The 25,383-nt window shown below is 36.3% G+C and overlaps 3 protein-coding genes and 1 long non-coding RNA gene across 8 annotated transcripts; 1 reads left to right on the forward strand and 3 right to left on the reverse strand.

Moving 5' to 3' along the window:
• Positions 1 to 7,422: 7,422 nt before the first annotated feature.
• Positions 7,423 to 9,190, reverse strand: LOC130723618 (uncharacterized). Of its 2 annotated transcripts, none has more exons than XR_009014312.1 (2): positions 8,834 to 9,190; positions 7,423 to 7,804 (listed from the first exon to the last, which is right to left on the reverse strand). It is a non-coding gene; the product is annotated as an uncharacterized LOC130723618 (long non-coding RNA). The 2 variants fall into 2 exon arrangements; XR_009014311.1 differs by having other exon boundaries at positions 7,423 to 7,807.
• Positions 9,191 to 10,663: 1,473 nt separating this feature from the next.
• Positions 10,664 to 13,611, reverse strand: LOC130725629 (uncharacterized). 4 transcript variants are annotated; one of them, XM_057576841.1, is made up of 8 exons: positions 12,943 to 13,611; positions 12,587 to 12,708; positions 12,373 to 12,457; positions 12,127 to 12,262; positions 11,874 to 12,031; positions 11,666 to 11,783; positions 11,321 to 11,509; positions 10,664 to 11,215 (listed from the first exon to the last, which is right to left on the reverse strand). In XM_057576841.1, exons 1-8 carry the CDS (start codon positions 12,945 to 12,947, stop codon positions 10,958 to 10,960), a joined length of 1,071 nt encoding a protein of 356 aa, XP_057432824.1. In that variant the 5' UTR covers positions 12,948 to 13,611; the 3' UTR covers positions 10,664 to 10,957. The 4 variants fall into 4 exon arrangements, with proteins under 4 accessions (XP_057432824.1, XP_057432827.1, XP_057432825.1 ...); XM_057576844.1 differs by having other exon boundaries at positions 12,587 to 12,778; positions 12,943 to 13,608; XM_057576842.1 differs by having other exon boundaries at positions 11,874 to 12,028; positions 12,943 to 13,603.
• A 1,076-nt stretch (positions 13,612 to 14,687) lies between these two features.
• On the forward strand, positions 14,688 to 16,629 carry LOC130725617 (protein MAINTENANCE OF MERISTEMS-like). The gene is made up of 3 exons (XM_057576830.1): positions 14,688 to 15,548; positions 15,633 to 16,092; positions 16,485 to 16,629. Exons 1-3 carry the CDS (start codon positions 14,714 to 14,716, stop codon positions 16,627 to 16,629), a joined length of 1,440 nt encoding a protein of 479 aa, XP_057432813.1. The 5' UTR covers positions 14,688 to 14,713.
• Positions 16,630 to 16,859: 230 nt separating this feature from the next.
• On the reverse strand, positions 16,860 to 20,563 carry LOC130726702 (PKS-NRPS hybrid synthetase cheA-like). Its single transcript, XM_057577998.1, has 6 exons — positions 20,207 to 20,563; positions 19,801 to 19,943; positions 18,501 to 19,684; positions 18,090 to 18,397; positions 17,149 to 18,017; positions 16,860 to 17,054 (listed from the first exon to the last, which is right to left on the reverse strand). The coding sequence occupies exons 2-6, from the start codon at positions 19,939 to 19,941 to the stop codon at positions 16,860 to 16,862; spliced, it is 2,697 nt and encodes an 898-aa protein (XP_057433981.1). The 5' UTR covers positions 19,942 to 19,943; positions 20,207 to 20,563.
• Between the last annotated feature and the right edge of the window lie 4,820 nt (positions 20,564 to 25,383).

Raw genomic sequence — 25,383 nt, forward strand, 5'->3', positions numbered from 1 at the left:
GGTCTTATATATGGGACACTCTTGTATAATATAATATGCAGGAAATAAGGAAACTGCCCGGTACTTAGATAACATATTAAGGTCTTCTGCAGCACTGAGGGAACCAAAAAATATGTGTGTATGTTCCCCCTGTAAGTGTGTTCTGATGTACTATATATAATAACTTAATTAACAGGAATGTTATTTATATGGAGCAACAGCAAGGTGCTTCTTATCGACTATTTTGTTTCGTTTTCTCATTTTTTCCTTTTACTAATTATCATTCTCTGTATAAACCCAACTATATATATCTACTAGAGTACTAGACCAACTGTTTTGTCTTAATTTGTGTGTGTATTAGCTAAAAATCAAGCTAATAGGTTGAGAATGATTATAGGGAACCCAGTTTATGAGACTCAAATAGCTTTTTTTACGAGGTAAGTGTTAGACTGTTAGGAAATAACACAGCTGAAGAAGTAAAATAAATCAGGAGCGTAATCAACAATACAAGAATATAACGTGGAAACTTCAAAATCGGAGAAAAAACCACGGCCGTTGTCAAAACCGACAACCAGAGAATAAACACTATGTGAAAACTGTTACAATACATAGACTTCACTCTCAACCACCTCATAACCTCAGTACACCCACACTCTCCAAAGTGAATATTTGAACTACATCTCACAATACTCTAAAATAAGAGTATAAGAGAAAAAGAAAACACAAATATAAACTTAAAGTGTTTTCAGGTGCTATATCTTTGGTGTTTTGGTGTGTTGAAACAAGGAGCTTGAGATCCCTATATATAGTCTTGGACCCTCCCACCCCTCACTAATTTAAGCAATGTGGGACTTCTTCAAGATGCATAACTTGATTTTTTTCTCCTTCGTTAGCAATGTGTGACTTACATTGCAATCAACCCCAACAATCTCCACCTTGATTGTAATGGTCTTCAATCTTCATTGTCTACACCGACAACCATTGTCTTCACCGACAAACGTAATTCTCATTGTCTATATACCGACAAATTAAATTATCATACTCCACCATAAAGAGTACACTACACTTGGAACCAAAGCATCCCAAGAATTTTCTTCACTTGGAACTAAATCATTCCAATAATTTCCACATGCCGAAACCTTGCTGAAAATTTATGGTGCAACTTCCATGTTGGCTTTCTCCGGAAGTTCATCAGCCAGCGACATAACCACGTACCTTGCATCAACGCCAACCAATGCCCGCACGCTATCACCACACACCTTGCATCTATATGAACCCATGCCCGTGTGCCACCTTGACAGTTTCATGCCCAGAACCCCTTGTGTAATCTTGATTGCATCAACTCCTCCATCACAGCATCATCGCAGCTGCAGACCGACTGTAAATCGTGCACCAGGTTGGTTTCCAGCCAGAACCTCCCAAAACATCACTTCACAATGTCACACTTCTTCAGCACATTCGCAATACCACAAAAAGTGATATCCATCGAACCGGAAGCTCTGATACCACTGTTAGGAAATAACACAACTGAAGAAGTAAAATAAACCCCGGAGCGCAATCAACAACACAAGAATATAACGTGAAAACTCTAAAACCGGAGAAAAAACCACGGCCGTTGTCAAAACCGACAACCAGAGAATAAACACTATGTGAAAATTGTTACAACACATAGACTTTACTCTCAACCACCCCATAAGCCCAGTACACCCACACTCTCCAAAGTGAATATTTGAACTACATCTCACAATACTCTAAAACAAGAGTATAAGAGAAAAAGAAAACACAAATATAAACTTAAAGTGTTTTCAGGTGCTACATGTTTGGTGTTTTGGTGTGTTGAAATAAGGAGCTTGAGATCCCTATATATAGTCTTGGACCCTCCCACCCCTCACTAATTTAAGTGATGTGGGACTTCTTCAAGATGTATAACTTGATCTTTTTTCTCCTTCGTTAGAAATGTGTGACTTACATTGCAATCAACCCCAACAAGATAGATCTTAGAAGTTAGATGGGATATTAGTTGCTAATGAAGTGATTGATGATGCTAAAAAGAATAATAAAAGATGTGTCTTCTTTAAGGTGGATATTGAGTAAGTTTATGATATGATTATGTAAGAAATGGATAATGTGGATTATGGAGTGTTTGAAAAGTGAAAACTTCCATCATCTATGTCCTTATAAATGGAGGTCCAACAAAAGAATTTACCCCTAAAAAGGATCTAAGACAATGTGATCATTTGTCACCATTCTTATTCCTTATAGTTGCAGAAGGTCATATAAGGAAGATATTTCAATAATCAAATCAAGAACTCTTTCCCTAAATGCCAAATTGATGTCACAATGACTATGCAAGCTCAGAAGATCAAAACTGGAGAAAACGTCTGTATGTCTCAACTTATGATTATAATTTGAGAAAGATGATAATATCTCACCTCATTTATACCTACACCTCATTTATACCTACACCTCCTCCATTTTCCAATTCAATCTCCAACATGCCATCTTCCATGAAAGAACACTACTCATGAGACAATCAAAAAAGAGTTTACAACCAAGTTAAAATATTCTAGCCCTATAACTGTGTTCTTCTCCTTAGGCTCACCCTGCAATGTTTCAAAACACCACATGAAACCAGTTCATTTATTAATTTTTACAAAGAGTAAATACAATGTGATCCAAAATGTTACTTATATCACTTTGATCCTCAAGTTCATCCCCTTTGCAGATTGATTGTATAGAGTGAAACTAACATGTTTTCGGAAAACCAAAATGTATACCTCTGCTTGGGCAGAGGACCCAAGTGGTCTACCCTTCATCACACTGCCTCGCGAATACAAAGACGGCGTAGATGGCGAGGAAACAGAGTCGCCGGTAATGAAATCGAGCCATTCACCGGCGGTGACAGAAGTCAAACGAGTTATCCGGACCAAACTTGATATTATTTTGGGTTAGCCCACTTAGTTGGCCTACAATTTCCGCTCAGGGAACATTGTGAGTTTGTGGCTTTTAAGAAAATATAATTAGCCAACATATATTAAAAGCCACCATGTAAAGAAGCCAAAACATCCTAGTCCACAAAATGATCCGGAGTTAAATGAACCTTTTCCACCTAAACTGAATTTTGACTATGTTTGGATTTCAGTTCAAATGCATCTAACCAACTTTACGCACATTTCAAGACACCAAAAGTAGAAGTAACAATTTCCTTCATTGAGTTGAAAGTAACTGAAATCCAAACACACATATAGGTGGAAGTGCTTCGAGCAAGATAATTAACCACGGTATTACCAGACTGTCTAACAAAAGTAAACACAACAGAATCAAAATATGAAATAAAAAGACGACAATCTCTAATAATGTAATCTAAATTGGACCTTCCCTCAAGTCCTCTCCTCAAGGCCTGGTAAAGGTGGAGGCAATTCGTCTTGAAGCACATCTGATGAAACCCCAAATCAATTGCCAAAGACATAGCTCATCTCAAGCACAAAGCTTTTGCTAGTAGCGACGACAGAGTGGAAAGAGGATAAGAAGTGGTCGATGCCATCACCTCCCCTCGAGCATTACGCGCCACCATTCCCATACCTACCTCGTGAGTTGTTCGAAAGGAAGTTTCGATATCCAACTTGATAATCCTCGGTTTTGGTCGTTGCCAAACAGTCAGCATCACACTCGGAACTCTTGTGACTCTTTGAAATAAAGGTCTTTTGTATGTTTTATTTTTTTGTAAGAGTGTTTTTTTGAACATTTTTTTGTAAGAGTTCAAACGAGCATAATGTGTTTTATATTGACTGATGAATAAAGTTTCATACACACTTTATAATCACCTCCACCTTATGTGAATATAAAAAAAAAAATGAGAAATATGATATGTGATGTGACACAAAATGTAAAGAGAGATGAGAAGAAAAATAGGTGAAAAAGAGATAAAAGAGAAAGTGATGTGTAAATGAATCATAACTTATTAACTTATGTTATAGTGTTGTATTACTATTTTTGGAATTTACCTAATTCCCATGTATACATAGTTATAGTTTAGATTTTTATTAATGTTAAACTTTTATGTGTAAACTCATGTTTGTGTTTGCATAATGCAAGAGCGATAGGAAATAAGGTTTCATTATATTTCATGTGACTATTTTGAAATTCAAATGAATTTTTTTAAAATTAAATAATAAAATCTTAATAATATATAAAGCCCATCCACCAAAGTGGGTCATAATGCTTTATAATTTCCACATGTTTTCATTCTATTGGTTGTTACTATTGATTTTCCAAATGTCTTATTCTCATTGGTCCACATTGATTAGTTTTAATTGGTCTAAATTAAGAAGTCCCTAATCCAAAAAATAATGAACCAATAAATAAAACGTAAGTTTTCAAAAAAAAAATAAAAAATAAAACGTAAGGAATTTTTTAACCAGAAATTAAATCACCGTTTGAATTATTTTCAATAACTGTACTTGCAAATCTTCATTGACGATATATGTGGAAATAGTTTTTTGGGTTTAAAGTAGGAAGACTTAAATTTGGAAAAATACCAAGTTCTTAGCCAATTTTCCTTTTTTACATGCTTTATGATTTCATTCTTTGGTCAAACCGATATTAAATTATTTTTATTAATAAAAAAAAATTAATCATTCAATCAACAATGTGGGAAATATATAAAGATCATCCACTAAAGTGGGCCACGTTATAACTTAAATGCCATATGTTTTTCTCTCATTGATTGGTACAATGATTTTCCAAATATTTCATATTGTTAATTATATAAATTAGGAAATGTAAACAAATCATGGATTAAAATAATGCAAGGATTCAGGACTAGAATGAACCTGACTTCTCAAAAAAAAAAAAAAGGAACCTGGCTTGATCTGCATTCATTACCGTGTCCTACTCTGAATTTCAAATTCAAAAACTCTTTTTCTATCAAGAGTCTCATTAATCATTTTAAACAAATCTGGTGAGGGAAATCAGATCTGGCCTATCTGTCAATGAAGAGGTTTCTAACCCAAAAGAAAAGAAATCTTGACAAAGTAAAATTGAAGCTCTATGGAAAAGATTTTCTTGGATTTTACTGTTATATTTTTTTATCAGTTTTCTTTTGTAATGGATGCTTTTGTTTCTCACTTCATTGACTTGGTATGCATTGTTGCAGGCATCGGGTTATGTTGGAGCCTTTTCAAAACTAGGATCTACCTCTTAATGGTTGGTGGAAGTAGGTAATGTCATTTGCAACACGGCATGATAGTTGTAGAGGAATATTAATGTTTGCATTGCCAATAATGTGGTGTTTTGCGAAATGGCTTTTTTATTTACTGACATGGATCTAATACTATATGAGAACCATGTGACTGTTTTTTTGTAGGATATTCACTTCTTGCATAAGATTATAGGGAATGAGAAGGTTCTTTATGCCCAACTTACGGATTATTTATTTATTTTTCTTTTTGTAAGAATTATTGGCAATTTCTACTGATTTATAATGTTAATGCATGGTACACTTTTGATTTTCATGGTAACTGTTTTTAAGGTGGAACCTAAACAATGGTTATTCAATTATTTTAATAACAACCACATAATGTGTGGGTGGTAGTACTACTCTACTCTGTCCTTTTATACAATTCAAATTTATTTCTTAGTACTGTGCTTCTGTTGCTTACGGATAACTTGGATTTCTCTTAACATCATGTGCATCTAGGTTCTCATTCTTTTGTCTTAGGGACATGTATTTGAAATGCTTTTAAGTGTCTCTGTTCGTTGCAAATGAAATTCTTGACAGGACTTGGTGACACCATTTCCCCTCATTTTAATGTTTACTATTTTAGTACTTTCATATACAAGGTGCGCTATCATATTTTAGTGTTTACTATTTCTCCTCATTTTTGTCTTATGATTTCTCAAATTTATGAAGCTGAACACAATGGGCATTGGGTTTTTGAGTTGGGGGGGGAGTCAATTGACATAGTAAGGTTCTCAATTGGTAGATTGAATGATTACATCCTCAAAGCTTATTGATAACTTGGTTTATCATCTTCTTTCCTTGACTTATTGAAAATTTCTATTTCATTGTATATACCTTCTTTCCTTTCCTTTGATTTCAGATTTTGCTTCTTAAATTGCTACTGAGTATTTCATGAGGTAAAGTCAGACCAGTTCCTCCCCTTTTTTCTTATGTATACCTTTATTTTAAGTAAATATAAGCCTAACAATATTACGTTAAAGGAAACAGAAGCACCATTTGGTTTATTCCTTAATCCATGTTATTATAATATGTATTGCACTATAAAATGTACTGCACTATTATACTGCACCTAATCTATAAATTTTCATTGTTGTGGCACATGTGAAACTTCCAGTGGAGTTGACAAAGGTGTTCATCACATAGTGATCATTGTTTCATTTGGATATTCCAAAACCTGAAGTTGCATTAACATTGTGTTAGAGACTTAGAGGATTTGTGGAGCTTCTGTAATTAGTACATGAGATTGTTGGTATCCATGGATGACATGGTGCCTCCCATGATTCTATTTGTAAGATGTATAGCAGTTCTATATACTGACTCACATAGCTCTTTTATATCTACTGTTCATGAAATAGAGAAAAAAATAATGTGTTTCTGAAGTTGAACTACTTGAACACTTTGATTCAGATTGTGATGTTGCTATTTAGTGGGGTGAAAAAAGAGTCATTCACATTGAGTATGATACTTCTAGGCATTATAAGTAGCTTTGTGATAATTGGTCTATATGATACGAGCTAAAATGATCAGGCTATGGAATGTTACTATGGTTATTATGGTTTTTTGGGTAAGCCAAATACTTGAGTTAAAGGGCACAAGAGGTGCCTCCCATAGTATAATTCAAGTGTAGACAGGTAAGCAAGAAAAACGGAAGAAAGAGACATCAAGAAACAGGGCAAACAGAGCCGCAAACAAAGAAAAACAACAATGACAGCAAAGAGGAACAAAGCTTATGCAGAAAAGAAACAAATCAAGTAACCAGAGTGTGGGATGGAAAACACATCCATGTTTATATGGAATGCTATTTCACCTTTTATGTTTCAGTTTTTGGCTCTAGGGTCCTGAGTGTTGCCAAGATTTTGAATTTATATTTATTTTTTGTGTTGTGTTGCCTAGACCCTTATGTTTTTGGGTTATGTTTATGGTTTTCTTTTAATTGGGTGTCTAAAATTATTCTCTATTTACTGTCGTGTGTTTATTTTTGTTTGGAATGCTGGAATTGTAGGAGGATGATCTCAACTAGGTTTGTAGCCCGTTTCCGTGCTATGCACGGACGAGCAATTCTATGATTAACAATATTTATCTGTATTATTTATTTACTAAGGTTAACAAATTAACTCACATATCAATAATTTGTGATCTTCTCATATATATATAAAATCAACATAATTACAAAACATGACCAAGCACACATAATAACCATCTTTACACATGATAATAGATATATTGAAAACATTGTCAATTAACTGATACAATTTTCAACATGAACAATATTATATTACACAAAATAAGACAACAAAATAATAGCAAGTTACAAAATTTAAGAAGAGTAAATTTTTTGAAAAACCTCCTTGAAGACAATGTTCTTTGTGACATCTCTTTGACTAATATCCTCATTACATATTAGTATCTTCAATCCAGATCTTGTCTTCACTCGAGATATAGCAACATACAACTGGCCGTGTGAAAACACAGGACTTGGTAAGTAAATACCAACATGTGATAGTGTTTGCCCTTGACTTTTGTTTTACTAATGCATAATGTCTACTTCTACCTAATATGTACTCTCCACTTAGATTGAGTGTGCTGCTAAAAAATTAAAGAAAGATCATAATCAGTTCAGATTTGATGAGTCACAAAAAATGATGAAACTCACACATGATTAATGAAATTAAAGTACACAAAATTTCATATCATTCATACAAGTGATTGTTCAGAGAAGATAAGGAGTACCAAATCTTATTTATTTTACTAATGCATAAGTTCTACTTCTACCTAGTATGTACTATCCACTTAGATTGAGTGTGCTGCTAAAAAATCAAAGAAAGATCATAATCAGTTCAGATTTGATGAGTCAAAAAAATTGATGAAACCCACATGATTTTTTAAATTAAAATACACAAAATATCATATCATTCATATAAGTGATTGTTCAGAGAAGATAAGGAGTACAAAATCTGATTTATTTTACTAATGCATAATGTCTGCTTGTACCTAAGATGTACTATCCACTTATATTGAGTGTGCTTCTAAGAATTCAAAGAAAGATCATAATTAGTTCAGATTTGATGAGTAAATAAAAATGATGAAACTCCCACATGATTGCTGAAAATATAGTACACAAAATATCATCCATCAAAGTGATTGTACAGAGAAGGTTAGGAGTAACAATTTGATTTATAAATAATGAATAAGGGTCAGATGAAATAAATTTAAAAAAAGTATCATATGCACAGAATATATAGTCCTAATTCCAGTGTACTTTGTAAACCCAATACACTTAAAGTCATAACTATAAATATATAAACAATAATTATTGATCTGGAGACTACTCTCTTCAAATATAATTTATTAAAAAATCAAGAGTAGGTAAAAGTACAACATGATTAGAAAAAATGAGAAAACATCACTCAAAATGGTTTTGTACTTGTCTGCAATAATTTCACGAAAAATGAGAAAAATCACTCAAAATCTAATGAATATATATATAATAATAATGATTATAGGAAAAAACACTGCATCTGCAGTGTGAACAATACAAAGTGATAGGTTAAAAACACAAATTCAGTTCTCCAATCTGGTTGGAAAGAAAAAAAAAAGTCGAAAGAACCTAACCTCTATCAAAATAGAACCACCTCTGAGACAATGGACATCTTAGGTAACAACCAATATAGACATGGTGATTGGCATCCTGTACTGTGCAGATGTGCCCATATCGAAAAAGAAGATGCATTCCGCAAACCAGTGATCGAGAACAAACACCCATAACAGAAACCCCTTAATCGAATATGAAGAACATCCACAGAGAGAATTTAACGCTGAAACAACAAAAGAGTAACCTAATTTCAGATGAATTTCAAATGAAGAAGATAAGAATATTGGTTGTTTAATACTGAAATGCAACATAAAATCTCCAATGTGCCAAAACAAAAACAAAAATCGGTTTCCTTTGAATTAGAAATCAGAAAACATAACTACTGGGCCCATAAGTCACTTTGGACATATTTTTAAATAAAATACTAAAGCTCCTTACATTAGAAAAAAACTACAAAAATTCAACACACCCATTATCCTATGCCAAAACTCAAAAAAATACTCTTATACGACATTTGTTATTTTTTAAAAATGGAAATATAGCATTGGTTGATATAACAACTAATCATATTTGCAAGTGTTGTTAAAAATCAAATAAAAATGCAAATTTACTACAGTACCTTCAACTCATGCTCATATGCATTTTAGACCCTTACATTGAAAAGTGTGGGTTGATCCTCTAATTACATAATAATTATATATGGTATATGTAGTGCACAGGTGCAATTGAGGATGTTTATAAATCATATTGTTATTTTCTCAATCAATATGTAAAAAGTTCTAAATTTTTTCAAGGATAGAGGCTTAGCACGAAAAAAAAATTCGAGAAAAATAAGAATGTATTAATTAAAAAAATAGGTCATGAGAACAATCCTCTCATGTAGATTGGGTAAAGTACATGACAATAGACAACAACCCAGGTCAAGCCAAAAAACACCTAGAAGCCTTGGCCACCTTTGCACTACTTTGGTGTTTAGGAAAGCTAATGAGGAGCCTCATTAAAACCTCCCTAGGAAAAACCCAATGGGAAAAATCCTAGAGAGGAAAAAGAGTACTCAACACAAGCCAACCCCTAAAGTAGGCAAAAACAGAATTGGAAAACAATGCCACACAATAGATAGTCTAATCATATAGTGGCTAATTCAAGATACAAAAGAAAATAAGTCCAAGTTCCAACAAAATTTGCTTCTACACCATTATGAGATTCATGCCAATTTAGATATAGCAAGCAAAACACACCTACGCTAACAAAGAGCTCCACTTCACGCCTTCCTTAGTATAGCAGAAAAGCTCCATGTTTCACAGCAGCGAGAATCACCATGTAGAACAACTAATTCAGCTATAAGTCCTTAACTGTAAATGCACCACTATGATTGAGACACCAAGCTATTGTGTCACATTTTCCAGCAGTTGGAGTTATACTATTAATGCATTTGAGGAAGTCCTCATAAATTACAAGTTCCCATCCAAAAAAAGCTCTTCTGAAGGAGAGGTTCCAAGCCCATTTACCATCTGCAAATCTCCCTATCTCTCCCACTCTGATTCGTTTATTCACAGAGCGCAAAAACTCTTGGAAACAACACAGATAATGGCTCAACCACAGCCCAAGAGTCATGCCAAAAGTCAGTATGTAATCCATCACCAATGCACACTACAATGTTTTTTTTTTTTTTTGATAAAGCACACTACAATGTTATAATAGTTTTAATTACTTAAAAAAGGAATCCTGATCACAAATCAAAAATAAATTCTAATAGGCAATCCGAATTTTAGATTCTAAGCAATGGATTTAACCATATCAATACTTTGCAAAACCAAAAAAAACATATCATTCGAATATTAAAATACAAATATTACCCAAGACTATAAGGAGTAGATTTCACAAGAAGTCAAATGAACAACATGCCAAACATACATTCTCAAACAGATACAGCCCACAAATCTACTCACTTAAACTAAAGTACTACAAATAAAACCATCATTATCATCATGATATGATGCCCAAAACAGAAAACATTGTCAACATGACATTAACCTAAAACAACCCAATAAGTAGTTTGCATAACATAGCTGGGCTGTGAACACAAAATATCATAACCTTGCAGATTCTACACTGCAAATTATCCTCCCTGCAGCATAAATAAACTACAAATCTAACTTGACTTTTCTTATCCTCATCCTCTTTGCAGGCTTGGATGTAATTGCATCACCACTACGAACATTCTTAACAGAAGAAACCACAGAAGAACCTTCACCAGAAGAGATGTCATCCAGCGACACTATGCTCCCACGAATATCTGACATATCCCCAGAACACTCTTCTACATTGTCCCTCAAATCCACATCTTTAGATCCAGAAGCATGTTCGGATACAAACACCTTTGTGATAGACTGGAAATAAACCTTGAACATGTTTAAATAAAGTAAAACCAATACAATTGAATACTGGAAATACTGGAATAGACTGGAAAAACAACCAATACAATTGAATAAAGTACAAAAATAAACCTTCTTAGGAGTCAGCACTTTTGTTTTGTCCTTGAACATTTCAAAAACAGTAGTGACATCACAAATCTTCTTCACTTTAAATGAATCATCAAAATTCACTCCCTGGTCAGATGACCTCTCAACTTTGAATAGAAAATCATTCCCAACAATCTCCTTCACAGCAGCCGGGTATTCATTGACACTTTTACCCTATTTATAAATAAAAAATTAAACTTATTTTCAAAATATAATAATTTGATTACCCTATTTATAAATAAAAAAAATGAAACTTCTTTTCAGAATATAATAATTTGATACCAAAAAGGAAGTTAGAAACAGAAACAGAATATTCAACAACAACTATACCTTAGAACTGGCAACCAAATCCTTGCAGGATTTTTGAAGAATGTGTTCAGCATCAGAGTCAAACAACAAAAAGGTGGCATTTTCTTCACCATCAGAAACATCCAACTTGATCTTGAACCTATTAATAAATATAAAGATCATTCAGTAAATGTCCAGAATCAAATCAGTATAAGAACATGAACTCAAAAAGTTTGATTAAGGAAATTACCTTGGTATCACTTCAAGAACAAATGTTGCACAACCAGAACAGTAATACATGCCATCTTGAATGCTTACAGATTTGTGGCAGCGGCAAGATGTATACCACCATTTCTCCCCATCAAGTATACCTTCGATTTTAGCCCATACTATGAATATACCCTCCTGCTACGGATAATTTGTTAAAATTTAATTAAAACATACAAGAAATATATACTATGAAATTATACTTCAAAATATGTTCACAAAGAAACAACACTAACCTCTTCAGTTGAATGTAACTCAGATATAGTCTTCCTAGGAAACATTGTTAGGAACTCCTCATCAATGGGGACATGATGAAAACCATCATCAAGCTCACCGAGGGGAATATCAACATCAATACCATGTTCAGCCAACCTTCATGAATGGAAATGAAATAAGTAACACTTTAAACTGAACCCGCTATGAAAATAAATAAAAACAAAATGTAATTGTAGATGCAAAATAACCACAAACAAAGGAACTACCCATTCCGAAACAAAGCCACTTCAGGTATATCAGCATTCCACAAGATCTTCGTAGCATTCATAACATTTTGGACAACAACATCACCTCAAAGCATAGCACAGTAAAAATCTTAATCAAAGAATACAATAAAATACTAATAATAAATAACAATTGAAATAATAAATAACAATTGAAAAATAAATAATCAAATCTATCAATGAACATATACAATACCCCTGAAAGACTTAATCTTCGCAAACTGCACAACAACAACAGGTAACCCAACTCCATCAGTAGCAATAAACTGCTTCACCATATCAACATAGTTCCCAAAGACAGCAAACTTCACTTTGCCCCTGCCAATGCATCAAAAGAAAATTTTCAATGCGAACCTTGATCTTCCATGCTTCTCGGCCTTTACGTATACTGCGTACAGGATTCAAAGCACCAGCAACAAAAGACATGATCAAAACTATGCAGAGCAAAACAAAACAAAACAAAGGGAAATTTGAGAAGTTGAAAACCAAAAACATTAGCAGTATTTATAGACATATGAGATGAAAATTGAAAACTTGCACACTCCTACTAACCTCATCTGACTCCACGTGCTTCTTTGCTGCTACTGATCCTCATCTGACAACAGTCCTTCTCAAGCAACCTTCTTCATTCTTCCTTCCAAAATCGGGGACTATAATGCTCTATCATGTGATCTGAGCTGCCTCACCTAACCCCTCACAAGAGAAAATTGGTCCTTTTCGTTCCACCATCTTCTCTTCTCCCCTTGAATCTGATTGTGACCAAACAGAATCGTTGATGACGGAAATTTCGTACCTACCATCATCAACTCTTCTCCTTCTCCTTGCTTTGTCCATCCTCTGTTGTGTAGCCGACTGTGACAACTCCATCAAAATCGAACCTACCCTAAATCGAAACTACCATCAACACCTCTTATCAAAACCTCTTATTTTCCCCTCCCCTCCCTTCCCTCACGTGTAGCCGACTGTGACAACTCCATAGTGAAGAAAGGAAAACCTAATTTTTGATGTGTGATAGATGAAGATTGAAATCAAGGGCCACGATCCTAATTTTATAAGTAGTTTTTTGTGTCAGGATATAGTCACTTTGATTTTTGAGAAATTGTGATTAATTTTTTTCCTTAAACCAATTAACACTTTAACAGTATAATGCGCAGACTGGATTCAGCTTTTCTTGATTTTTTCATCCTCTTCTCGCTTGGACTTTAACAGTTAGAGTTAGGTCTGAGTACATAACTTAGATTTGTTCAAGAAAAAATCAGTTAGGACATAAGAGATCTAATATGAATGAACTGTTGTATTTCAAATAAATATTCTCCGACACTCCTATCACACGGGAGTTGGGTTTGGGGCCCCCCCTATGGGGCTCCGCGCCCCACTTAAAGTGGGGAAATTACGGAAAAACCCCCTTTACAAGAATACGGAATATTAAATTTCGTATTCAATACGGAATATAAAGTTCCGTATTATATTACTATGTAATCGACAGGGGTTTTTTCAAAACCCATTTCAGCGCTCCAAACCATTCCCAACCCTTGCTCTGCAATCTTCGAGACCGACGCTCTCCTTGCTTCAATCATCATCTGGACAGGGTACCATCGTCTCCATCATCAACCCCATTCTCCCCATTCATTGCATTGAACCTAGAGGTAAGTAAGTTTGGATTTCAACTTGAAATCACCATTTAACTTGAAATTATGGAATCTTTCAACCCTAGGATAGTCGATTTATGCTTAAGTAGATGTTAGGTTGGCTGAAATTGTATAAATTGGTCTTTGGGGCGAGTTCCAATCATGCAATGTCGTTAATGGAGTTCTGGTTCGATACGGAACATAATATTCCGTATTCAATATGAAACTTAATGTTCCGTATTGGATATGAAACTTAATGTTCCGTATTGGATATGAAACTTAATGTTCCGTATTTGGTGTCTGTTTAGAGTTATAAACTTAATTTATAAAATGTTTTTATAAAACTTAATATAATTAGCTTAGTTTATTTATAAAACCTAATCTAATTAGCTTAGTTAATTTATAAAATGTTTTTAATTTAGTTATAAACATCGTGAATTATTTAGTGATTTTATTTAGAGATTTAATTGAGAAATTTAGTAATTGAGCGAGTATAATTTATTCAGTGAATTTATTTAGAAAATGTTTGCTCTGAATATATAGTGAGAATGAAGAACAGAAAGAGGTCTCGAGCTAGTGAGGATGCGGGGCCTACAGAGGATAGACACGGGCGATTACATGCTTCTAGCCGGCGCGGCGATCATGCTGCGACCTCTCACGCTGTTGAGGCTTCAGCTCCAGCTCCAGTTGATTCTATGCAGTCGCCCATGGTAGAGGCTTCAGCTCCAGCTCCAGTTGAGCCTACTGATCGAGTTCCTACTCCGCCGTCTCCCATGGTTGAGGTACCTCGCCCTGAGTCACCAGGCGAGGAGTCATCAGGCGAGTCGTCATCCGGCGATGAGTCATCCGGCGATGAGTCATCCGACGAGGAGTCATCCGGCGAGGAGGGGTCATATGACGAGGATAGTATTCCTCCTCCTGATGTTGATGCTGATGTCGTGCCAGAGGCACAGGGTGGCGAGGAGGACCTGATCCAGAGGTTGCCGCCGTTTCCGGGGGGGCCTGTTGATCTGTCGCTTCTCACGCATTATGCTGATCACAAGGCTCCCTGGACGTGGCATGCACTCCTACGCACAGACGAGCGGTATGTGGACCGTCGACACTTGAGGGTGGCCACAGCTGGGGGGAAGGTTTGGAACCTTGCTTGTGATGGTGATTCAGACAGTCACAGGAGGGTTCGAGAGTTGATTGAGCAGACGGGTCTTCATCAGCTACCCTGGTGCAGCTACTCGGAGACAGATGCAGGCCTCATTTTGGCCCTTGTGGAGCGATGGCATGAGGAGACTAGTAGCTTCCACATGCCGTTTGGGGAGATGACCATCACCCTGGACGACGTGTCGGCTCTTCTCCATCTCCCAATGGGGTCGAGGTTCTATACGCCTGGGAGGGGGGAGAGGGACGAGTGTGCAGCGCTATGTGCTGAGTTGATGGGAGGATCTGTTGCTCGTTATCATGCTGAGTTTGATAAGAACAGGAGCCAGACTATTCGCTTTGGGGTCTTGCAGACCCTGTATGATGCTGCGTTGGAGGGTATGTCTTAATTATTACTTGATTAAATAGTATCTATTATTATTGTATTGTTATTAACTGTTAACTGAATTCATTTCATTGTAGAGCACCGATATGAGGACGCTGCACGGATTTGGCTGGTGAACCAGCTAGGCGCGACGCTCTTTGCTAGCAAGAGCGGTGGATACCACACGACCGTCTACTGGATAGGTATGTTGCAGGATCTCGGTCGAGTGTCCGAGTACGCGTGGGGCGCAATTGCGCTCGCTACGTTGTACGACCAGCTTGATCGAGCGTCCAGGAGGGGGACGGCCCAGATGGGAGGTTTCAGCTCACTCTTGCTAGGATGGGCCTACGAGTACCTTTCTGATCGCGTCATTATCCGGAGGGCGGATCCGGAGTACTCACAGGACCAGCCTAGGGCGCGGCGGTGGGTTATGTCCCGGGTCGGGCATGCAGGCCTCGATGAGAGGCGAGTCATGCTCGATGAGCTGACGGTGGATGACATTATATGGACCCCATTTGAGGACCATCGGGCTCATCGACCACGGGATCAGATGACCATGTATTCTGGCTACATCCGGACGCCATTTGGCCGTGTTGTTCGACGACATCTACCAGAGAGGGTTCTGCGCCAGTTTGGCTACATCCAGGATGTCCCTCGACACCCCTCCGAGATCCAGACGACTGGGTCCCTTGCTGAGACCGCAGATGCTGCCTATGCTGATTTTGTGCCGCACCTGCGCCCTCAGGGGATCCCTGTTACTCATTCGGGAGAGGCTGTGGAGGAGTACATGAGGTGGTATGGCGGTGTGTCCCATCGGTTCATCATCCCTGATGATAGGAGGGAGGAGTTCAGTGCTGTGGTAAGTTTGAATTTTATTTTTCATGCAATTGTGATTTTTTGTTCATGATATTTTATTTGTACACTCACATTTATGTACATTATTTTTGCAGACGGTTGTGCGTCGGGTCGTGGACTTGTTGGAGCAGTCACTGGAGGTGCCAGATGCTCTTGCAGTTGGCACGCATGCCCGATCCCTCACTGAGAGGGCGCTGGATCTTATTAGATCCAGCGCATTCATCGGTACCCAGGGAGTAGCCTTTGCTGCTGTCCGAGGAGCTGGAGCTGCAGGAGGCAGAGGTCGTGGAGGTAGAGCGCGTGGAGGCAGAGCCCGTGGAGGCAGAGCCCGTGGAGAGGGTGCACCTGCAGAGGGCGCTCGTGGAGGCAGAGCTCGTGGACCTAGAGGTCGGAGGGGTGGCGGTAGGGGTGGCGGTAGGCGTCGGGGCGATGTCTACATAGCTTTGGTGACTATTACACAAAGTGTGGTGTCAGTCTGTGGTGATGTCTACATAGCTTTGGTGACTAAGAGGAACACCAAAAGTAACAAACCAAGCTTCTAATTCTGATGTGAACCTGTGTAAACGTGTAACATATGGGACGCACCAGCTTACTGATATAGGATCAACATACCGTTCCCACTGGAGAGCAATTGGCGGCATAGAATGTCCAGGAGTTAGATGGAGCTACATTATAGAGGATAACAATAAAATTAGATAACTTACAAATACAACAAATTAATTCACAAACTGGATATTAGTATACGCAATAAAAAAATACCTGTACAAAGTGATTTATCACATGACCAACAGCTATAACACGATGTACAGGAGGTGGACCTTCTCCTCTTAGTGGAAGGTATGACCAACAACCCTGAGAAGAGATGGATATGAAAACCACTTGGAACCTGGTTGCTACAAGGTATCCCATCTCTGGCAGTTGCATCCATTTATCCTCGGTAGCCGGATGACCAGGAAGAAGAGTGAGTCGAGAATGTAAGGCATTAACCACATGTCTGGACCACATTTCATCATACAATCCTCTGTGTCGTTCAAGTTCGTCTATCAACGCTTCCCTAACACATGGCCAACCTTCCTCACCTGATGGTAGTCCCAGTAATGCAGCAATGGCTCTATAGCCACAGTTACCATCGTCCTCAACATTCTGAACTGTGTGTATATATGGGTGGAAAAAGGATGGAAAATGACCCATGAAATAGCTTGTATCAGACTTCTTCACACGCTTCTTCTTCTTTGGTGGTTGCGAAGCCTTCTTTGCCTCTTTGATCTCCCTATCAACATGCTCAAAACCTGAAGGATCACGAGTCAAGGATCCTATTGCTTTAACCTTGGGTGGTTTTCTTTCGTTCGCCTTAAGAGTGCGCTTGGACCTTATCTGAACCTCAGGAGTACAAAGTGAACTGCTTTCAGGACAATAGATAGCTTGAAGCTTCCTCCTTACCATACTCTGCCCTCCAGTATCCAAAGAACTGAAATAATGTGTCAATGCCTCAACTTCTGGTTGCATATCTCCATGGTTCATGCCGCAAATATGGTTGCTGATAGTATCTGCAACAGGTTCAGGTACATGCTCCCAACTCAGTCTCTTCCAGAATGGATGAATTGACTCATATGGAATTCTTTCATAACCTGCAAGTTCACAAAAGTGTCACTTTCAATAACAAATAGAATTAATTGACAAGAGAGTGGTTGACCGGTGACCTGCAAGTTCACAACCGCAAGGTAGTCCATGAGTCTCTCTCAACAAGCAATCGCATCCGCCGTAGGACTTCATTCTTATATGTTCATCGTCGATGAGCTGCAGGCATTTGTTTGACACAAATCCTCTAATATTTGTGTAAAATGGGAACATGAAAATGTGATCAATTCTGTGAATACTGCGCTCAAACGATGCTAATATTTCAGTATGTCGATTACATGTCAAACTATGCGACGCATCCCAAGAAGTGGCTAGGTCACCCTTGCAATCCCGCAACATCTTCTTCAAACTGGCATGTGCACCCTCAGCCCTGCAAACAACAAACAGATATCTTATTAACTCTCCAATGTAAACAATCTATCAAATGAAAAACATATAACAAGGCATAAATTAAGCTCATATAATTTTTGTACCTGTTACTTGTTGTTGTTCCAAAGTGCATCACATGATTTGTCCATGCCTTGGCAAATTTTTCCTTGTGGACCAACCATGTAGTAGAACAATAGGAGGTAAAGTTGCTGTATTTGTCCTTGCACATATTAAACAATTGCATCCATTGAACTTCAAATTCTTCAACTGTTGCAGCATCCACCACCTCTCCCCACTTCCCCATAACCAATTCAGCAAAATCATCTGTACCAACATAGAGTTTGCACTTTGCCAAAACACACTTGTTGATGTGCCACAAGCATAATAAATGGCTGGTGTTGGGAAGGCTTTGCTTAGCAGCACTCAATAAGGCAAGATCCCTGTCAGTAACAATCACCTTAGGCAACATGGCTTGATCAGCTAATAGAGACTTCATACACTCCAGTGCCCAAACGTAGTCATCTGTGCCCTCATTAACAATGTAGCAAAAGGCTATGGAGTATGTCTTATCTGTGGAAGTCAGTCCAACAATCTCAAGCAATGGAATTTTATATTTGTTTGTCTTGTATGTGCAATCCATAATCACTACATATGGAAATGTGTTGAACAGTTTGATAGCATTTGGATGAGCCCAAAATACATCCCTAATGACTTCCGATCCAGGCTCATGTCTTTCAAAGTGGACGTACTTGTCACCGTCCAACTTCTTCAACAAGTGTTGCATTTCTGTCAATGACCCGCGGAGGGATTTTCTTAACCTCTTGCAAGCACCATAAATCTGAGATATGGTAGTCAAGTTTAAAGGATTGTTTTCCTTCAAAGTCAACAGCATCTTTCTCGGTGGAACCCAACTCTTTGACATTTTTTCCACTTGCTCCTTCTCTTCGGAATTTAGACGACCAACAAAATTGTGGCCAAGTAGTGACCTAGCTGGTTCATGGTTGTGTGTACCTTCCATCACCTTTAGCCGCCAATCTCTATCTATGCCATTTTTCATAGGTCGTCCTTTTAGTCTAAAAGGACATTCTGTCTTTTGTGTTCTCGTTCCTTCAACAAGGTCAGGGTCTCTGTAGGGAACATACTTACCATGCTTCTCGCACCCCAACATGACATAAGCTTTTCTGCTTCCATTCCCACCGCTATCTGACTTTGTGATCAACACAACATATCCATTTTCAATCGCAATTCCATGAACCCAATTGATAAGATCATCACGGGTAGGGAAAATCTGTTCAATGATGCATACCCAACACACAAACAAGGCATAAACAAGGGTGATCAAGACATAATAAGAATTGATATATTACACTTTCAAAACAATGCAAAAATCTGTTCAAAGAATACCTGATCAGTTGTAAATAAATGCGAGACATCTATACTTATACACGGGGGTACAAATGCTGGTGGTGGCACCTCTTCAGGTTGAGCATTGTTCAATCCAACTTCAATCAATTGGGATTCATGAAATAAAAATGATTCTGTCATCCCTGGAAGAGAATACGGAACTTTATTATCCATATTGCATACGGAACTTTATAATTCGTATTTAATACGGAAATTTATAATTCGTATTGAATACGGTATATTAATTTTCGTATAGACTCCGAAACTTTATATTCCGTATTTTAACACATCTCAGAATTCAGAAAATCATCATTCTAACTACTTAATCTACTTAATCTAACTACTTAATCTAACAACTTCAACTACTTAAACTAACAACATACAACAAACAACTAACAACACTTACCTCAAATGCTATCTTTTTGCATCCAATGGTGGAGAGCTTGCCAATGAAGGAGTTGGTGGTGGTGGTAGGAAGAATGGAAGTGAGGATGAAAGTGAGGTAGGAGAGGGTGAGAGAGAGGGTGGTCTGGAGGCATTGAGGGGGTTAAGGGGGCTGGTGAGGGGTTGGTGACGGAGGAGTAATGGTGGAGGGGTTGGTGGAGGGAGGAGTAATGGTGGAAAAGGTGATGACTGTCAGAGTTATAATACGGAATTTTAACTTCCGTATTCTATTTTATAGAATACGGAAGTTTAAGTTCCGTAGGGCATTTATGGGTTAAAAAAAAAGAGGTGGGGCGCGGAGCCCCATAGGGGGGGCCCCAAACCCAACTCTCCTATCACACTTATCACACCAAGTGAGAGATAAGAGAAGATGAAAAAGAGAGATATATAGAAGAGGAATTGAGTTTAAATTAATCAAAACTCTTTCTAGCCTCCTTTGCACCAACTTTTATTGGGTGCTAAGAATTAAAAATTTAATTTAGCTTAACTAATGTGTTTGCGATATTTTAATCAAGTGTAATTTAAGTTTCAAAATCAGATATCAAATTTGAGTTGATATAGTAATAATTTAGGAGTAAATGTATAAGAGTAGATTAATTAATTAGTGAAAGTAAGTCAGTGACTATACTTTTTTGGTAATGTTCTCTGCATTAATACCCAATTAACAGCATTGGAAGGATAATTGAGATTTAAAATTGAAAAGAAAAACAATTAAATGCTCCACTAACAATTGTGTCGATTATGAATAAAATAACATATATTGTTTATATTTTTTGTGTTAAAGTTACATTGTAAGAAACTCATACGGGTGGAACGTTTTACATGAAAATACTTTTAAGTTGAAACTAATAGAAAATATGTTTTAATATAAATTATATACTTTTTCCAGACTTTTAAACTAATTTTAAGAGTTGATATATTGAAGTAATGCAATTTGATTGTGAGAATAAGATCTCACAGGAAGAACAGTTACAATATTTCTCAGTTAAAAATAAAGAAAAATAAATTTTAGTTCTAAGCCTAGGGGAACCTAGGAAAGCTGTGAAAGGAGGAAGAAAGAAGAAAGTTCATGTCGAGAGCACGTGCGGGACTGCAAGAGCAGAAGATGCGGTTGAAGTTGCGGAACTGATAGGGAAGGAGTTGGTGGTGTTGTCGGTGGAGCTGTAAGAGCCTTATGGCGTCTTGACTAGGGCGCGAAGCGCAATCTTGATGGGTAAACACATAGGCATGACGTATGATTGCACGAATGGCGTTGTTGAGTACCAGATTGCAGCTCAAATCTGTGCGCGCTAGCCTTCTTAGGTTTGTACAATGAGAGTTTTAGGTGGTTGGTTTTGGGGGTCTTGAGGGCTTTTTGGTTGTCCATGGTCTTTGAGTTTATAGGCTTTTGGTTGTTCTTGGTTGTTTTGCTGGTTTGGTTGTTGCTTTGGGCGGGTTGGGTTGTTGCTGGCTTGGCTATTTTTTTATCCTTTTTGAGGAGGGCTGTAAATCCTTGACATTTCCTCATCAATCAATTTATATTTTGCTTTCGAAATAAAAAGTATATTCTTAGATATTTTTTTATAAGTTTAGTAGTTTGTTTAGAGACATAAGTTTAGAAGAAAATATATATATAAATATGAAATTTAGATATTAAGAATTTGTCACAAGAGGATTGACATAAATTAACATATATAGTCTGTATTTATTTATGTTTAAGTTACACGGTAAAATGGTCCTACGGGGGAGAAAATTTGATATGAAAATACTTTCAAGTTGAAACTAATAGGAAATATGTTTAATATAATTTTAGTACTTTTTTCATACTTTTTAAATAATTTTAAAAGTAAATATACTTAAGCACTACAAATTGATTGTGAAAATAGGGATCCCACGAGGAAAAATACTTACATTCAAATATTTCCCAGAAAAATATGAAATTTAGATCCTAAGAATAGATACACAGAACCATTTTAATTTTGTTATGAAAATATGTATTCGACGAGGAATAACGTTCACATTAAAATATTCCAATTAAAAATAACAAAAAGGAAAATTTTATTATAATTTTATGGGTTGAGTGAGAGGTCCAGGGATCAATTCCTGGATGGTGCAATTTATTAGTTCGATGTAACAAAAAAACATCAGGTGTTTTATATGTTATTGTGTAGAATTATTTAGAGATAGGAAAAACGCAATAAAAAAAATCATATAATTTATTATATTATTATATCATAAACAAATTAATCAAATAAAAAATTATATTATATTTATTTAGCATTTATAAAAAAATTCATATATTAAAAACAAATTATCATATATTCCGAAATATGCCCCCGTGCAACTGCACGGGTAAATATACTAGTAAATATAAATGTAGAATATAAAATATAGAATATAAAAATAAAAAATGTTTAAAATTACAGAGAAGGTTCAGATGATTATTTTTCTAAAAGTTAGATGAAGCCCTGTGTTTGACCGGTGATCAACCTTAATTTCATTTTTCAATTTTTTTTCTTCTAAAAATCATTAATTTACATTAAAACTTAATTAATGAACAAATCTTAATTTAATTTAATTAATCAGACCAACCTCTCTTCTTTCCTCTACTCACTCAACACGGAAAAATGAATTGAAACGCTTACACACGGATGGATCGAGAAGGACCGTTTGGATGGATCTGATCTGATTACAAAACCTCCTCGCCTTAACCACCCCCAAAATTTCCAGACAGATCTGAAAAATATAGGTCTCTCATGGTATCAAGATGGTGCCTTCAATGGATTTCTATGATCCATGCGTTGTCAGAGTCCTTTTAATCTAAGGAAATGGAAATGAAAAAGGTTTTAGTTTTCTCATGCCTCGTGGAAAATCAATTGATCATCAGAGAGTTGTGCAAGATACCCAGAATCAATTGCTTAGGAATGATGATGAAGGTTCAATTGGAATTTGTTGGGAGAAGATGAAGGAGTGGGAGTGAAAAATGGTGGGGCCGTGGGGGTGAGAAGAAGAATAGGTTATGGTGATACCATCTTTGAGCTTCAAATTTGATATTGTATTGTAAAGATTTGATTTTTCTGTTGGTTTAGTGTTCAAAACACTGTTGATAGCATCTCATCTCGATCTGATTCATCTTCTCTTTGTAAAAATTTCTGAATTTGGAGATTCAATGGATGAATTTCAAGGTTTGAGTGGTGGGGTAAGAAGATGAATGTGGAACAGGAAGAATATGAGATTTTTATTAACTTAAACCGTTTATTACAATTTTCTAATTAATTTTTTTTTTCAAGTGAAGGGTGATAGCAGGTCAAAAACAGGTTTCCAAAATCGAAGCCTGAAAAATAGGGCTCACAGTAGCGGGAACCTAAAATATACTAAAATTTAATTAAAAAAGATATTGGACGATGTTAAAACACATCCATAGCTATGTGGTGGTGTTATTGGTGTATACTCCCTCCGTTCCTTATTAACTGTCCATTTTGAAGAAATTTTTTTGTTCCTATATATCTGCCCACTTAGAGTTTCAAGACAACATTAATTGATGTTTTTACAAGAAATGCCCCTACAAAAACAATAAATGAAGAAAGATAAAATACATTCTAAAGGGTGATATAGGAAAACAAATTATACTTTTATGAAAATCAACACAATTAATTGTTTTCCTTAATTTGTGTGAACTTTCTCTTCCTAGACAGATAAATAAAATAGGAACGGAGGGAGTATATCTCACATATAAATATATCATATATGCATACTTCCATAGTGGTATTTCTTTTAATTTTCTTTTGTTGGACGGTTGGTCCAAATATTCTTACCAATCTGAATTTGCCTAATATATTGCCTAATGTATACCCTTTGCCGAACGCAAGCTATTAATTACCAAATGGAGTATCAACTTGTATGAAATGAAATCCAATCCCATCTTTTCATTTTGAGGATGCATGATCAACCATCCTTACCTAACTGTTTTTATTAAATAAAGGCTAGCGGCTAGAAACATTGCTGTTAGGCCACAATTAATGTCATATTATACATGTGTTAGAGCAAATATCTTATGCAAATATCTATCTCAATATTCAATATGCACTACTTTATGTGTATCTTACACCCCGTATATAAAATTAACTAAACAAGCTTTAAGGCATCTAATCTACGAATTAAACAAAGGGCATCACTTCATAATAATAATACAATTAATAAACACAGTTGCCACTTGTTAGGTGAAGAACCATATTTGCTATGGGTATAAATTGGGACTCTTCTTTAATTCAATTTCAAGCAAGAATTAAATCAGATTATATACATCTAATTGCTCTGCTTCTCGTAGCTTATACTTGTAGCGCATAGTTTGTATGGCTTCTCAACCTGATCTTGTTAAGATAGGGTCAGAAGGTTTTGCTATCATTGACTCGTTCTATGGTGCACAAAACAGAGGAGGTTTCACTGGGAGGCAGAGGAAGGAACATTATCATGGTCACAACAATGAAGAGCCAGTTATCAATAGCAAAGATGCAGCTTATAATTATGGTGGACTTATGGTTGTCAATTATCCAAAGACTAAACCAAAGAACCGTTGGGGTAAGGTCTTTCAATTCGTCAAATCTTGAAGACTTATAGAGTACCAAATGGTTCAAGCCAAGCTCATTATGTATCTACGTTTCTCTTTAACTATGTAATGTAGAAAGGTTAAGAGATTTTACTAATAAGTTTCTGTTCCAGCTAAGATGATGATATGTCACACATTTAATTTATGAAGAGTGCTTGAATGTGTATATCATATACACATCTAGCGGTACTAAATCTGCATGTATATCTTATTTATAAGATGTGTGTCTTTTAGTTAATGTGTTCTTTTAGTTAAATTGATGCTCCTTTTTAAACATTATATTATTTTTATACGGTAATAATTGGTGGACACCTGTACATTGCAGTCAATCAGTAGATATAGATATATAGATATATATCTTAGAAAATTATATTCCAAATACTAACTTGCAAACACCTTAGAAAATTACATTTGAGAAACTAATTTCGTATAGGTTATAGTTGTCTATCTTAGTTTATCTTCCTATTTTAAAACTTATTTATAATTTACATATACAAGTTCTTTTTTTTGGATCACTAGTATTTAAATCTACAAAAATATCCCATTTTAAAATT

The sequence above is a fragment of the Lotus japonicus genome, chromosome 6 (genome assembly GCF_012489685.1).
Source record: "Lotus japonicus ecotype B-129 chromosome 6, LjGifu_v1.2".
NCBI classification, from domain to species: Eukaryota; Viridiplantae; Streptophyta; class Magnoliopsida; order Fabales; family Fabaceae; genus Lotus; species Lotus japonicus.

Excerpts from the sequence above, each read along its gene's own strand:
- LOC130725617 (XM_057576830.1), top strand. The coding sequence starts at position 14,714 with ATGCAGTCGCCCATGGTAGAGGCTTCAGCTCCAGCTCCAGTTGAGCCT. Across the intron at positions 15,549-15,632 it reads GTATGATGCTGCGTTGGAGG|AGCACCGATATGAGGACGCT; the intron begins GTATGTCTTAAT and ends ATTTCATTGTAG. Across the intron at positions 16,093-16,484 it reads CCACGGGATCAGATGACCAT|ACGGTTGTGCGTCGGGTCGT; the intron begins GTATTCTGGCTA and ends TTATTTTTGCAG.
- LOC130726702 (XM_057577998.1), bottom strand. The coding sequence starts at position 19,941 with ATGACAGAATCATTTTTATTTCATGAATCCCAATTGATTGAAGTTGGA. Across the intron at positions 19,685-19,800 it reads ATTTATTTACAACTGATCAG|ATTTTCCCTACCCGTGATGA; the intron begins GTATTCTTTGAA and ends ATCATTGAACAG. Across the intron at positions 18,398-18,500 it reads GGAACAACAACAAGTAACAG|GGCTGAGGGTGCACATGCCA; the intron begins GTACAAAAATTA and ends TGTTGTTTGCAG.
- LOC130725629 (XM_057576841.1), bottom strand. Across the intron at positions 12,263-12,372 it reads GTGGCTTTGTTTCGGAATGG|GTTGGCTGAACATGGTATTG; the intron begins GTAGTTCCTTTG and ends CCATTCATGAAG. Across the intron at positions 11,510-11,665 it reads ATTTGGTTGCCAGTTCTAAG|GGTAAAAGTGTCAATGAATA; the intron begins GTATAGTTGTTG and ends ATTTATAAATAG.